We start from the raw sequence: 16,309 nt of genomic DNA, 5'->3' as shown, positions 1-16,309 counted from the left end.
AGGTGTGAAATCTCCCTTCTGCCGTCACTGTTAGGGAATAAAACCCACCAGTAGTTTTATTGTGGAAGTGAAGGACCAACAGAAAAATGGGATACATGAAGATGGAAAATACATAAACATTTTACCATTATTAAATATACCAGCTCAAGCATGGAGTATACTCTCACTGTTGTGTGGCCATTATTATCATCCACCTCCAGAACTCACTCATCTTGTAGGACCAGAACTGTTTACCCAGCAAACGACAGCTCTCCCGTCAGTCCCTAGAAACTTCCTTTCCTGTCTTTTGACATTGACTTCTCGATTCACCTCATCTTAGTAACAACCCCACAGCAGTCTTTTTGTTACTCGCTCATCTCCCTCCACGTGGTGTCCTCAGGGACACCGCCATGTTGCAGCCTGTACCAGAGTTCCCTTCCTAAGGCAGGTGATAGCTGACTGTGTGTCTACTCCACCTTCTGCTTTTGTGCTTATCTGTTGATGCACACCTAGGTTGTCGTGAACCTGGGTGCTCAAGTGTCTTTCAAGCCCCTGTTATCAATGCCTGGGGTATATACCCAGTGATGGAGGTAGTTAGGTCTGTTGGCAATTTCCTGAGAAATCTTTGCGCTGTTCTTCACAGAAGCTGTACCCCTTTTCATTCTCGCCAGCAACAGCAACAAGGGTTCCAGTCACTCACACCTTTCTTAACACTTGAATGTTCTCTGTTTGGCTAGTAAGTCTCTTAACAGACACAAGTTGATCCCATACTGTGGTTTGGGTTTACATTTGGAGAATTGGGTTGATTTTGTTCTTGCACGTGTGTAGGCCTTATATCGCATGCTGGAGACTGAAGAAGAAAAAGCTGGGACGGAAAAACCAAGATCTTTGTAGCCATGACCGGGTTGTTGCTAGGGGTAGTGAGGGTGTTGAGTCTGTGTAAAGTGACTCAGAGTGGAGCCATCACTTGGTGAGGGAGATGGGAAATACCTTACTGTCCTCTATTTTACCCTAGGACTGGGGAGGCACTCAGAGCGAGAGGAGGGAGAGGCCAGAGTGTGAAGACCCTTTCCAAGAGGGTCTTCAGTAAGGAGAAGATGTCAGACCCAGTGGTCCCCATGGCTTGAGAGCACAGTAGAATAGTTGTGTTTTTAGAGTCTAAACCATCTTGAGAACGGGAGCAGGTGCACCCAGGCCGCTTGCGTAGTTTAACTAAGCCCCACCAGCTGTCAACTATCTGTCATCCAGATATCCCGGGTTCCAAAGTGCTGCATCTCAGGAATGTGCCATGCTTTTCATAGCAGAGGCCTTGAACATGGAAGGTAAAGAGCGAAAATTTAGATGCAGGGGTTTGTTTGTCAGAAATAGTGAAAGCATCTGCTAGAGCCAGCTGGCTCAGCAGGGGTGGAGATGGCGTAGGTGCAGGCTCAGGCACAGCCTCAGCCTCAGCAGCCTTCGTGACCATGGCAACAGCAGGCTCATTTGTTTTTGCAGGAACATCAGTTCCCCAAATGAAGGCTCATGCATGGAATACTAGAGAAAAGAATACATGGGGAGAGGCAAAGCACAGAATGTACTGTAGATAGTAAAAGTTCATTTCTGAAAACAGTAGGACTGTATGATCTTTAGCCAATCAACAGTTGGAATCTTCATAAGACATTTTCTTTCTATTTTCACTTCAAATGGCCTGGCAAGTTTGATCTGTGTAGTACAGTTCTGGAATTATCCTGACTTGTAAGATATGTGGCAACAGGGCTAATGCATGTGGCTTTGCTCTGTGTGATTGGCTATCTCTCCTTATCTGTGAGGACAGGTTTTTGTTTGTTTGTTTGTTTTATTTTTTTTTCTGTCCTATTATTCTGTATGAGAAGACTTTTCTAATGATGAAAATGTGAGTTCTGAAAGAATTCAGTTTCTATTATTTGGGGACAATAATATATAGATGGTACAGACTTTTTTGTGTTTGCTTCTGCTCCTTGTCCTCGGATCTCTCTCTCTCTCTCTCTCTCTCTCTCTCTCTCTCTCTCTCTCTCTCTCTCTCTCTCTCTCTCTGTGTGTGTGTGTGTGTGTGTGTGTGTGTGTGTATGTGTGTGTATGTGTGCACGCGCACACAAGCACACACACTTAGGGGCAGGGATAAGAAGAGAAAACAAAGAAAGAGAGTTCACAGTGGGCAGAGGGAGAGGAAAGATGGTGACCTAACTATTTCTACCATGTAATTATTAAAAGAAGGGAGAAAACACATGCCCATAATTATGACTTTCTTAAACATGAAAGTAGTTGTTTTTAATTCATAGTCTGTCTTTCAAGGAACAGAAACCCACTCAAACTAGCTGAAATGAGTTTATTGGAAAGATGTAGAGTGCTCCATAGCCTCCAGGAGCAGGAAGCAATACCTAAGGAACTGCTTTAAGAATGAACTGTAAGCCAGCCATGGTGGCGCACGCCTTTAATCCCAGCACTCAGGAGGCAGAGGCAGTTGGATCTCTGAGTTTGAGGCCAGCCTGGTCTACAAAGTGAGTTCCAGGACAGCCAGGGCTACATAGATAAATTCTGTCTTGAAAAAACAAAACAAACAAACAAACAAAAAGAATGAGATGGAAACTTCTGAGAAATAAACCTGCTCGGGGCAGCTGATCACACCCGCTGCTCCTCTGGCTCCCCTGTGTAACTTTGCCCCTGTTGTACACACAAACCTTCCCTGACTCAGTTGCACACTGTCCAGTCTCAGTTGCTCCCAAATGTCACTCTCGGCTCTAGAACCCACACCTCCCCGCAGGACCCCCACTCAATGCCAACTCTTGGGGAGAGACAATTTTTATTGTCTGTCACCAGAGTTAAACTTGCTTCAGTTGAGATGGTTCTCAAGGAAGGGAAGGTCAGGTGAATGCCCACAGGTGTCTGGCATTGTGTGGCACTTCTTGTGTGTGTCTGCCTTGAGTCTCTAACACTCTTACAGTCTGTTCCTCACCTTGATAGCTCAGTATTTGGAGGTTTAATTGTGAAGTATGATCTTTAAAACTGTAGTTAGTAAAGAGAGTTGTGATGATGTAGGACTTAGAATCCTGAGTTTTCTAATATCTTATAATTCAGGAGTCATCAAGGAATGGCTGCATTCAGAAAATGTCTTACCTGAAACTTTTAGATTTGTTTCCCACATATTTTACAATCACTTTTGAAAGTCCTAATAACATACTTTCTTTGCAGATGTATTTAGTTCATTAGAAAAGCAATGATTGCTCTCGTCCTTCTTCAGAACAGTGAGCACTCACTTATTAAATCCCCCTCATTTCTTTCTTTCTCTTTGTCCATTTTCTCATGTTTAGCCATAAAATCTACAAATTATGTCTATCTCAGAGGCGCCCCCTTTCAGATCCCTTTAATCCTCAGAGTCTAGGCCGCCCCACCCCCAGTCACGTGATACCTTACCAAATTAGAAACTATTAGATCAGATCAGCAGTAAAGAGTCTGGAGAGCCTCATTTCTTAGTTCATCACTTGGAAACCTTCTTTAGGTTTCAGACCAAATAATAAATGTTATAGATAGCATGCGAAGCACAGAGGAATCTTTGGGTATTATTTTTCCTAAGAGTTGGGGGGTGGGGGGAGGGTGGGAAACAGCACTTTATGTAAATTGTTTACAGATCAAATGCATGCTGTCTGGGCAGAGGCAGTCAACAGAGGGTCCTAAGTCAAGTGAGTTCCTAGCTGTGGAAGCTAGACATTCATGGTTCTCAAATTATTCTCATGTCCAAGCCTGACTGAAATTTTCCATAACTAAACCATTGCAAAAAAATAGTAGATACCATACTCCAACACATGACACTTTCCATTCATGAAGGATTGCTGCCCTTGGAGGAGGAGAATTTAGAAGTTGAATCTTTTTCAACATCAGTCACAGTGAATGAGACCATAGTTGCAAATCTGGGTAGCTGAGAAGCCATTCGCTCAGCGCTCCGCGTTTTGTTTGAGGATCCCCTCTTTCTCCTTTTGAAGTCTTCCCTAAGGCAAGGTTAGGGGGTCGTTGTTTGTCTTTCTTATCTCTACTTTAAAGGCAGATTTTGAATTTAGAACGAAGCAAATGTAATTCTCACAAGAACCTCACGTTCGATGCCAGAACAGTTTGCCTTTCTTCATCTACACGTCAGGGAGCAGTGGGGAGAAGGAGCGAAAGTTCCACTTTGTCAGGGCTGGGAAATCCCAGCTCATTCCAGTGCCGCCAAACAAAAGACCAGCCTGGGTTCTTGTGCTATCTGACAGACACTTCAGGTCAAATTTATAAGGGCCATATTTTGTTAAATTAGAGCTTTGGGCATTATCCATGTAGTGTGTTGATATTTATGTGCTTTTTGAAATAATATAACATACACTTAACTCAATTTATAAGACAAATTAAAATGAATAAAATTCTGGCAGCCATGCTTTGCATTTTATAACAAAATAGTAAATGCACAGTTTAATTCACTCTCTTATTTCTAACATAACAGGGAAATTGCTGCAAGTTAATTCAGGTGCCAAAGAACAACTTTTCTTTGAAGCTCCAAGAGGCAGAAGACATATAATAAGGCCCTCAGAGGTAACAGTCCTACATAAAGATTTTAAAAGATATTTGGGGGCTGGAGAAATGGCTCAGCAGTTCAGAGTACAGGCTGCTCTTCCAAAGGCCCTGGGTTCAGTTCCCAGCACCCACATGGCAGCTCACAACTGTCTGTAACTCCAGTTCCAAGCCTTCTGACACCGTCACACAGACATACATGCAGGCAAAACACCAGTGCACATAAAAAAAAAATAAGTTATATATTTTAAAAAAGGTATTTTGCCTTTGTTGGAAAATATGCATTCTAATCAAGCCTATCAATCTTAATTATGAACACAGGTTGTTGCCTACCTTTAGACTTTTTAATTTCTTAAATCTAAACCATTAATCTGTTTTCCTAATTTCTGAGGACAAGGGATGACTATGTCGCTGACATTGTGATGGCATTCTGCTCAGTACTGTTTCCTGAGGACAATGAGCATGCTAACGGACTGAATGGCACGTTACCTTTTCCATGCCTCATGCCATTTTGTGCAATGCTTTCTATGAATGTAATTTTCTAGATATTTTCTCTGTGTTTATTTGTAGTAATAAATAATATTATCCCTAATGATAATGGGAATACTTTCTGAAACAGAAACTGTTTTCTTTTCCCCGGGTTTTCCCTATGCCCTTTGCTCCACATGTAATTTTTTAATAATTGAGATCAAGCCTGTGAAAAACTTATAGTCTGGTACTTGCTGCTAATGCTGGTAATCTAAGTTCAATCCTAAGAAATCAGAAAGTGGAAGGAGAGTACCGACTCCCCATATACACGTAGCATGAGTACCCCTGACTCACATGAAATAGTTTTAAAGAAAGATTTGTTTTAATCTACTATCTCAATAATTCTTAGCCAGAGTAATTTGTCCCCAGGAACATTTGAAGGGTGATACTGGCATCCAAGGGGTGAAGGCCAGGCATGCTGTTCAACATGGCTACCTGCATAGACCATTATAACACAACAAAGAATGATCTGGAATAAGGTGTCAGTGCCGGGGCTGAAAATAGCTGATCTAGTTCATGGATTATACAGTGATTAAAAATCTAGTTAAAACCTTACAAACCTTTATTGTGGTCAGAGTTCCAAAATTCCAAAGTATGCTTTTGATCTAGAAAAAATATTTGAGTATATTTGATTTTAGTATTGGTTTATTGAGAAATGGCAATACTACTTTAAATATGCAACTCAGTTGCTGGATACAATGCTTGTGCCCAGTAATGTTAATACTTGGGAGGCTGAGACAGGAGGATTTCTGAGAGTTCAAGGCCAGCATAGGCTACAGACTAAGACCCTGTCTCATAAAAAAGAACAACAATAACAATGGCAGTTAAGAATTGGGGCTCCACAGCCAAAGTTTGTCATCTACAACTACTCATTTGAAAAGTCGTTTCTCTTAAATAAAACAAAAAGAAATAAGGCTATACAAAATGATCACACTCTTTCATCCTCCTGCAGATTGAGAAGATAGAATGGGACACATGGACCTGTGTCCTGGGGCCCACCTGTGAAGGAATCTGGCCAGCACACAGCGACGTGACTGATGTCAATGCTGCCAGTCTTACTAAAGATGGCTCCCTCTTAGCCACTGGGGATGATTTTGGTTTCGTTAAGCTTTTTTCATATCCTGTCAAGGTAATATTGCATGCTTATTATAGATTTGATCTATTTCATTAGTTGACCTAAATCTATCTGTTGCACCTGAGTGGATATTTTTTATTTAAATGCATGGGCAGTGAGAAATAATATTTATTACTTTTGTAATGCTGTGTAGAAACCTCCCTCGTGCTATGTTTAAGTGAATGACTTATGTGAGATTCTCATGACACAGAGGTCCTGCAACCCTACTGGTATGAACTGTGGGCTCGTCTTTACATCTCACACTCCGCCTTTCTAGCCCAGTTCCAGAGACCGGGAACTTGCTGTCACGGAAAGCAGCACAATTGTCTTTAAGCAGCTTCTGCTGTTAACAGGCATTACTTGACCCCGAGCTGAGCTCCTGTTTGAGGCCTGCACTTGCCTCTGGATCAGAGACATCTTTCCAGCCCTCTCATAGCCTTTATATGTAGGAGCATTGTACCCTGCAGGCTCACATCCTCCTGTCCGGGCTCTCAGCTTCCTCCGGCCATTTCCCATGTGGCATGAGTTCTAGCTGCCTCTCCCTCTATGCTGACATCATCAGTCCCTTTTCCAGCTGCCTGGAGCTGAACCAGTGCTTCAGATAGAACCTGACTAGCTCACAGCACAGCCAGACTATTAGCTTCTTGGTTTTGACTTTACAGTTTCATTGAATAAAATTAAAACGTCAGCAGTTGAGTTGAGATCGTAGCTGAACTATATGTGTAGCTGTCATTTCTCAGAAGTGTTCGTGTTCCTACCCTGTACTTGCAGAATTGAGTTTCTGAACTCTGGTTATAGTGCTTTGTGTCTATACCAAGAGAGCTTTTATCTTGCTTGTCTTGTCTATTCTAGCCACATCTTTCAAATGCTTTCAGGACTGCTCACTCTGTTCTAGCATCGTGCCATCTTGGTTTTACATTCTTATTTCTAAATCATGGAAAGAGATAACAGTCAAACACCGGTGCCAGATGCCCCCATCAGTGTCCATTCCATGTATCAATCTACATTTAATTTCAATACTGTAGCTGATAACAGATATTTAAAACTCTCTAACTGTACAGTACTATAGCCTCCTCCAAGACATCGTTAAAATACTTGATGAAATGAACCAGCTGGAAGAACATGCTATAATTCCAGCACCTGAAAGACAGACACAGGATAAGGGGCTTCCAGCCAGCATTGACTACCATAGCAAGTTTGAGACCAGCCAGGACTATATGTCTCAAAACAAGCATACAATAAAAAATATTGTAAACATACAGCTAAAAGTCATGCTTATTGTGTCTCTGTCATCCCCAATTTCTCCTAAGGACTCACCCAACAGAAGAAGTAAAATCAGTTCACAATCATGGGTCCTGCCCTCCAAATCCCTTGTGGAACACCTAACATCTCATCCCAGATTGCTTCGGCTCATGAGTCAATGTTTCCCAGTGCCTGCTTGTTTGCACTGTTGGGTGGAACGGCCTTCCTGTGTCTGGTTCCTCCTCTTCCGGTTCCTAAATTCCTAGGTAGTAGCAGCATTGTTTGTGGTCACATTTGATAGTTCGTGGAGTCGTACAAATGGGCTGGCTTTCCTCTTTTGAAGGACATTCTCTTTGGCAGAGGAAATAAGTAATTTTTCTGTCTGTTACTATAACATCTATCCTAAGAAGTCTTCTTAACTTCCCTCTGTTTTTCTTGTTTTTTTACTGTGGTTTTCTGGTTCCTGCAAAGCTGACACATTTAAAATGAAGCACACAGGTTTCCTCAGGTCTTTTGGATGTTTTTTGGTTCTGTTCTCTTTTGTTAGACCCGGTCACACCATCACTGTCAGAAGCCTTTTCTAATGACATGTCCAGTGCAGACATTACTGTTCATCCCACATTCATTAGCCTTCACCCAGTGATCCATTACTTCCCCTCACCTTGCCTATTTGGTCAGAGTTCAGTTCTCAGCAGCCATTTTCCTTGATTCTTCTACTTTTATTTTTTTATATGTATGTGTGTGTGTTATACATATGTGAGTGTATGCTTATATATGATGACCAGAGGTGCATGTTGGATATCTTCCTCTATTACTTTCTATCTTATTTTTCAATTAAAAAAACAAACTACACGCCGGGGTGTTTTGCCTGCATATATGTCTGTGCATCACAAGTGTGCTTGTACCCTTGGAAGCCAGAGAAGGCATCCAGTCCCAGGAATTAGAGTTATAGGTGTTGTGGCACCATGTGGGTGCTGGGAATCAAACCTGGGTCCTTTGGAAGAGCAGCCAGTGCTCTTAACTGATGAGTCATCTCTCCAGCTCTCTACTTTGTTTTTTGAGACAGAGTCACTCCCTAAGCCTAGAGCTTAACAACTGGCTAGATTCCTAACAAGGAAGCTCCAGGAATCTGCCCAGATTTTTACATGGGAGTTGGGGATACAAACTCAAGTCCTCATGCTTGAGTGGAAGGCATTTATTAACTGAGCCATCTTTTCAGCCCTCCACTCTTCTTCATTTTAAAATGAAACTTCTTTTAGGACAATTTTTAAAAAATGTGATACCTTGGTTTGACTCAAGGTTTGGGAAATACTTAGCTGAAACCCTGTGGTACTGTTGTTTCTTACTCTTGCTCTAGGAGGTTTGTCATCCATTTCTCCACGCTCTCCAGGTGGGGTGCCTGGGGCAGTCATCTGAAGCTGTGCCTGCCCTTCAGGCTTACCGAGTTCCAGGGCAGGATCTTAGACATTACACCAAAAACAAAAACAAACAAGGGCAGAAATAAGCAAGTGAGACTACTAAACTAAAACCACTGTACACAACAGTGGAAATTATCAAAGAAGTGAAAAATGAGCCACCAAAGTGAGAGGACATTCACAGTGTCTGATAAAGGTTAGTAACTGAAACACAGAAGGAACCCGGCCAGCTCCACAGTACACAGGTCTAAGGCCGGATCAGTGGACAGTGCTTGCCTGACATTTGCAAGTACAGCATTTAGTCTCCACAACCTAAAAAAAGATTGGGGCTGGAGAAGTAGCAAATAGCACCCAGTGGTTTATATTTGTGAATTTTTGAGGAACCTTATGCTGTTTCCATAATGCTGTACCAATTTGCATTCTTACCAACATTTTCTTAGCGTTTACATCCGTGTCCCCTTTCTCCACACCCTCCCAAACACTTGTTCTTTTGTCTCTTGGGTACCAATTATCCTAACATATGGGGTGATATCTCCTATGGTTTCAATTTGCATTCCCCAGATAAGTGAAGTTGAATGGCTTTTCATACCCCTATTTCTCATTTCCATGTCAGTTTTTTTTGTTTTGTTTTTGTTTTTGCAGAAATGTCTGTTCAGGTCCTTTGTTCTCTCTCTCTCTCTCTCTCTCTCTCTCTCTCTCTCTCTCTCTCTCTCTCTCTCTCTCTGTGTGTGTGTGTGTGTGTGTGTGTGTGTGTCTGTCTGTCTGGTTTATTTTTATTATTTTAAAAATTATGTGTGTATATGAGTACAAGTGCCCTCAGAGGCCAGAAAGGGGCCTTAGATGACCAGGAACTGGAGTCAAAGGTGGTTTGAGCCGCTAACATGGGTGTTAGGAATAAAACTCCAGTCTACTGGAGGAGCAGGAGGCACTCTTAACTATTAAGCCTTCTTTCTCTCCACCTCACCGCACTGCCCATATGTATCAGGCTGGCCTTGAATTTACTATGTTCCTCCTGCTTCTGCCTTCCAAGTATTGGCATTGCAGGTCTGTATAGCCATATTTAGTTCTCCCTATGTTTTTAATCTAGCTTTTCTAGCTCACTTCCCTTACCCAATTAGTATACATTATGCTTATGAGTATAGTTGCTCTGGGTCTGTTGAACAAATTCACTGTTAACTAAATACATCACAGCCCTAGCTGCACTGTGAATGAGTGTGTGTCCTCCTAACACATCACTGCACTGTGAGTGTGTGTGGAAAGAGGAGCTATACAGAAGTAAAGCTGAGTGATTTCATAAGCATGGAACACCGGTCTAACAGAGTTAGTGAGTTATAAAAAGAGATATGAGAGCCAGGCCTGGTGGCACACGCCTTTAATCCCAGCAGAGGGCAGGCGGATATCTGTGAGTTCGAAGCCAGCCTGGGCTACAGAGTGAGATCCAGGACAGCCAGGGCTACACAGAGAAACCCTGTCTCGAAAAATCAAAATAAATAAATAACCACACAGCAAAACCAGGTGTGGCCATGCATGTCTACAATCCTGGTACCTTATCTATCGGCTGGCATGGACGTATCCTTAAGTGTGCGGTTGGGCTGGCTATAGAATGAACCTTGCTTCAGAGAGACAATGTATGGAGTTCTTATTCCTGCCACACAACACTCTCCTGTGTCCAAAATGCAAACTTCATTTGTTAGCTACCATATCTTAAAATGGCCTCTTGGTCACCTTACCTCCTGCTCTTTCCCCAGTTACTAGGTACATCTTCCAGGCATTGTCTTCACTTGGCAAACATAGCCCATGTATTCACCTTTACAGTCACAGTCCTTCTTTGCAGAAATGTGTGTTCAGATCTCTTGTTAAATTTTAGTTTCTTTCTCTTCCTTTTTAAAGATTTATTTTTACTACTTTTAAAAATATGTGTATGTATGTATATGAGTGGATGGGTATGTGTACATGATCATGTGTAGGTGCCTTCAGAGGCCAGAAGGGGGCGTTAGATCTTGGCACACAGAGCGCTAGAGGCCTTGGAAATACTGCCCGCCTGTTGGCTTCTCTGGTCTTACCACTCAATGAGCTTTGTTGAGAACTGGGGAGTTTCCAAGTGACAGGGAGGGCTCGGCAGCTCCAGAGAAGCTCTTGCCCCTGTTTCCTGCCATGTGTCTACTGTTTTGGGCTTTCCGGTACGCCAATCCAAAGCCCTTGGGAAGCCTCTTGTCAGCCCTGGGCTAACATTTTCTTCTGGCACACCGATGGCTGGCTCCTGACCCAGGAGTTCATGTGGCTTCACATTGCATAAGGTATTCCCTGGGAGCCACTGAGAGGATGGAAAAACCACCTCTTTAAGTGGCTCTCACAAGAGCTCTTTCTGCCAGGCTGTCTCATGAGCCCAGAATGGAAGCTCTTCTGGTGCCAGTGCTGGCTTCCTAGCACTTGTCAAGACAGCCCTGGGGACAGCCAGAGGCATACCCCGCCCTCCACCCCTCAACACCTGCTGATACAGTGGTGCAGCCTGAGTACCCCACTCCAAAAGCTTCCAGTAATGACTTGAAAACTGGGTTTTATTTATTTAGATTTGTCTAGTGGAAAAGAGCTTGCTTTGTCTTTATAACAGTTCTTCGAGTGGTTTCTGCTTTCCACTGTCCATGGAAGAAACTGCTGTGGCATTTGTTTTGGACATTACTTGAGGTCCCTTGCTGCCTTCCGTCCTTGCCTGGGTTGTGACGTAAAAGCCACCATGGGGACCGGTTGGAAGTGTCAATCAGGAGTTTGCACTAAACACCTCTGGGCCTGATGCGTTTGATGTTAGAGAGACACAGAAACAAACTGTATTTCCTTACTTCCCAAATGCATCTCAAAAATACATGTTGGAGATCTATTGTGGGCCAAGCACTGTCTTATGGAGAGACCGGCCCTGCCTGCACAGAGCATGCATTCTCATGCTACTAGCAAAATTGCTGCTTTGAGCAGTTTTGCTACATCCCAGATAACAGTAAAAACCATGGGAATAATGAGCCTGGTAACTGCCAGCTTCTGGCTTTATTTGCAGGGACAGCATGCAAGATTCAAGAAGTATGTGGGGCACAGCGCACACGTCACCAACGTGAGGTGGCTGCACAATGACTCTGTGTTGCTCACAGTAGGAGGTGCTGACACAGCCTTGATGATCTGGACCAGGGAATTTGTGGGGACCCAGGAGAGCAAACTGGTTGATAGTGAGGAGTCAGATACAGATGCAGAAGAAGATGGAGGTGAGTCCCCATCAGCCATGGCCCTCCCTTCCATTATAATGGTACCCTTCTCTCTGTTCCCTCCCCTTGAACACCTGAAAACCAGCTCACAACCCAATCTCTTTCTGTTGTTTGAGGCTATGATAGTGACGTTGCTAGAGAGAAAGCCATTGACTACACCACCAAGATCTATGCTGTGAGCATCAGGGAAATGGAAGGCACCAAACCGCACCAGCAGCTAAAAGAGGTGTCCATGGAAGAAAGGTATGGTGTTTGCAAGGTCTGTTTGCATTTTTTTTTGTACCTAACAACAAACCTATTTGAACTAGAGTACATTTCTTTGCCCTTGAATTTATAGCAAAGGGAGACTTTTGTTATCTGCCTATGGGGTCTTAACCTATGCACAGACTTAAGTTGAGGAAACTGCCCAATGCCCTCAGCACAAGGCAAGAGTCATTCGCAGTTATGCAGATTGGTTATGGTGTATGGCTTGGATAGGCAAGAAATTTGGCTGGACTGGGCTTCGCTCACCTAGGGGAGAGAGCAAGAGAGCCCCAAAGGCCCTTGAATGCATGACTAACTTATGCTGTCTTAGCTTGCTGATCGGCAGGACAGGAGGGCAGGCTTTTGAAGTGGGCTGGGGGATGTTGGCGGAGTGGTGGAAATCCTTCTGTTCCAACCAGTCTTTCTGTGATTCGCTGTCACTTGATGTGCTTCCCATTACTGTGCCCTCATCTGCCCAGCTCTGTGCAGGGGCTGCATTTCCAGACATGACCCATTTGTTTTGCCCCTGTGAACGCTGTGTATAGGCAGTGGGCTATCTTGTACCTTTCTGATCTTCAGTTTGACAAGAGAAATTGCCAAACATTGTATGATTTTAAAATGCAAAGCTTGTAATTACATAATTAACTATGTCCCTAATTGGGAAGCATAAATATTTACTGAAAACTGGAATCAGAAGAGAATCTCAGTGATCTGGCCCAGACTGATGAACATCTGGAAAGTTCTCCGTGAGCTCTTTTCCTTGAGGTAGGCTGGATGATCAGGGTTACCTCGACACAACACTGTATGCTGAGATTCGAGGTCTTGCTTTTGTTAGAGCCTTCTGCCTAGTGAAGCCATGTGATAAACATGTTCCCCACTTACTCTCAGATGTGGGTTCAGATCCAACCTCTCACTTCAGTTCAGTGACCGACTTTGGGTAAGCTTGCTGAGTGGTGGGTGTACCATCGGTGAGATGGATGATGAGGCAGGAAAACCCTAATGCTCCTCTTGAGTCCTTGTTACATGTTACAAGTTAATTCTCCCCTTGAGTCCTTATTGCATGTTACAGTGCAAAGGGAAAATTTTCCTTTGCATAAAAAATGGATTTTTCTGAAATGATTTTAAAAGTATAGTTTCTTTTTCTTAAAGTAACTGCAAGGAGAAAATGATGTTAAAGAACTGAACAAAGAAGCATGTACACACAAATGCAGGAACAGGCCTGCCACTTAATTGATCTACCCGAAAAGGCATTTGGTCTGAGTTAAATCTTTTTAAAAAATAAAGTATCCAGCCTCTCCAACTTCACATTCCATCCTGAGTAGAATTGGCTTGCCCATTATTCGAAGGGTGTTTAAGCTGGGTTCTACACCACTCAGTGGTGGATCACATGGAAATGAGACCCATCACTAAAATACCACCATCCTGACTCCTGGTTCCACATTTGATTTCAGGTGTGAAATCACATATCATACAACCACTTCCTGTCTTATTACCTCTTTGCACAGCTCTATAAAAAGCCATGCTGTCCAATTTAGTATGAGATGGGGAATGAGGAGGGTAGCAGTTTTCCATTTTAAAATTAAAACTTGTTGCCGGGCGATGGTGGTGCACGCCTTTAATCCCAGCACTCGGGAGGCAGAGCCAGGCGGATCTCTGTGAGTTCGAGGCCAGCCTGGGCTACCAAGTGAGCTCCAGGAAAGGCGCAAAGCTACGCAGAGAAACCCTGTCTCGAAAAACAAAAACAAAAACAAAAACAAAATTAAAACTTGTTAACACATATTATTTTCTTTATTTTTTCAGATTGAAGAATTGTTATATGTTAGGGCACACTGAATTGAGTGTGAAAAAATTCTTTGTAGAGTTATAAGCAAGCATTTGTCTACTGTAACTTTAAAATATAATTTACCCTTGAATGCAGTGAAGAAAACATATAGTAAAGAAAACCATTTTAAGAAAAGTAAAAGGTCCAGGGAAAGGATCAGGCCTTTTCTGTAGACAGCGATTTCCTTGATAACTTAGAAAAGCTTGACAGCCCGTTTGTAGAGGGCTTTTACCCACAGGGACAGCTGCACAGCATGCTGGGAGCAGAGTGTGCCCATGCTAGCCAGGGCAACGAGTTAGCAGGTAGAGAGCAAGTCCAAATCTGAGCCAAGGACAAGCAGCCTCTCCCATCCTGGCCAGTGACTTTAGGGGACTCTGGACTTCAGAGATAGGACGAGGCAGTTCTAAGCACAGAAGAGAGAAGCATCAGGCAGGAAAAATCAGAATGAGTGATAGGGTGCGGGACAGGACATTTTGCATCAATCATTTGGAAGCAACTGAAATTTTTTATTCCAAAGACAGCCATGGATTGTTTCTAATTAGATTCAAATACTTGACTTTAAAATAGCTATGAGACTACATCATGCCTTCTTGTACAACTTCTAACATATTGTGACTTTTTATTCTTCATAAGTCATATGACCTTCAGTTCCAATATTTTGGGAAGTGAGGAAAAAAATAATAATTGCTCTGAAGAGAATGCTGGCCTGCAGTTAGCACACGTGAAATATGCCAATCACGTGTCAGCTTTGCCTCAGCTTACCATGCCTTCACTTGGACTCCTTCAGGCAGCCCCAACCTTGGATGAAGCTGCTGCCCAGCAACCGTGCAGGATGCATGACCAGGAGTGGGGTGATTCCTGCCCAGTTGTTCTCCTTCCACAGTCTGCTCTGTGGGTTCCTCCCGTTTGCTGAGGCCAGTCAGGAGCTGAAGGGCTGGACAGACCTGTGGGTGTTTCTCTAAGGCTGGCAGGAGGAGAAGGGCTGGAGATGTGGGAAGGGCACACAATGCTGACTACATCCCCCTGTGTTGCTTTTGCTGACTGAAACTTGACAGCTTTCACGTGGGTTCTGGAGATTCGAACTCGGGTCCTTGTGCTCGCATAGCAAGCTCTTTACCCACTGAGCCATCTCCTCAGCCAGCCGTTTATTTTCAAGCGCCTGCTGTTTAACATGAGTGTTTCCTAATAACTTAACCGTCTGCGTGAGGAGACTGGAGAGATGCTCAGCGACTAAGAGCACGTGCTACTCTTGCAGAGGACCCAGATTTGATTCCCAGCACCCACATGACAGCTCACAACATCTGTAACTGCAGCTCCAGGGGATGTGACGCCCTCCTCCAGCCTCTGCAGTGACTTATATACACGCAGGCAAAATGCCCATACACACTGAAAGGTAATAAAAATTTAAAACTAGACTGTTGTGAAAGACAGTAATAACAGAGATTTTAATTTACTATATTCACTTGGAACCTACATTCAGACAGAAACCTACCTTCCAGGTAAAGACACAGCGTGAGCACAAACTGGGCTATCTTTATGGAAATTGGCACAGGGACAGCCACTCACTTAAGTTGGAGTTTTCTCTGTGCACCTGTATTGGACGCCTGCACAGTTTTCAAACCCCATAGTAAGCACTGGGGCTTCAGCTTTTGATGAGTAAAAGGATCCGGGGCTTCAGTTTCACCTGTGACTAAAACAAGTTCAACCCAACTTTCTTTGTGTTCTTATCCCAGAAGCTGCGTAACTGTGGCCACGAATCAAAACCTCGCTTGACCTGAGGCACAGTTACTCTTTGCTCAGAAATGTCTTGAGCTGTTGCCGGCCTCTCTCGATTGGTTTCTGCCCAAAAAGGGGTTTCTAAAAATAAATTATGTAGCAGAATTTTTAATTTTAAATTGCATTGTCTTAGCACCAGTTTAATGCACTTTTATTTATTAATTGTGAATAACTGTAAAATTATGGTGCTTCTTTTAGTCACTAATGTATCAGATATATTTAGTTTTCTACATTTATTCATTTAATTGCATGGAGGGAGTACATTTGTGCCACCATGCAGGCCAGGGGGCAGCCTGTAAAAGCAGTTCTTTCCTTCTGTCATGTAGGTTCTGGAAGTTAAGATTCAGGTCTTCGGGGTCAGCAGCTCTCCTGCTGAGCCATCTCACTG

General features: G+C 43.3%; 1 protein-coding gene across 4 annotated transcripts in view; it reads left to right on the top strand.

Moving 5' to 3' along the window:
* Eml6 (EMAP like 6) overlaps window positions 1-16,309 on the top strand; it is a 294,744-nt gene that overhangs the window by 225,807 nt on the left and 52,628 nt on the right. For all 4 annotated transcript variants that reach the window (XR_013042863.1, XR_013042864.1, XM_076546155.1 and 1 more), the window contains exons 25-28: window positions 4,466-4,554; window positions 6,014-6,190; window positions 11,879-12,080; window positions 12,197-12,323. Coding sequence is in view for 2 of the 4 variants with exons in the window: in XM_076546155.1 (XP_076402270.1) it covers window positions 4,466-4,554; window positions 6,014-6,190; window positions 11,879-12,080; window positions 12,197-12,323 (595 nt within the window). In the remaining 2 variants the exon portion in view is untranslated. The remainder of the gene's footprint in view (window positions 1-4,465; window positions 4,555-6,013; window positions 6,191-11,878; window positions 12,081-12,196; window positions 12,324-16,309) is intronic.

This window comes from Peromyscus maniculatus, chromosome 10, assembly GCF_049852395.1.
Source record: "Peromyscus maniculatus bairdii isolate BWxNUB_F1_BW_parent chromosome 10, HU_Pman_BW_mat_3.1, whole genome shotgun sequence".
In the NCBI taxonomy this organism is placed as follows: domain Eukaryota; kingdom Metazoa; phylum Chordata; class Mammalia; order Rodentia; family Cricetidae; genus Peromyscus; species Peromyscus maniculatus.
Note: the sequence above shows the minus strand (reverse complement) of the source record. Positions and strands in the feature narration are given on the sequence as shown.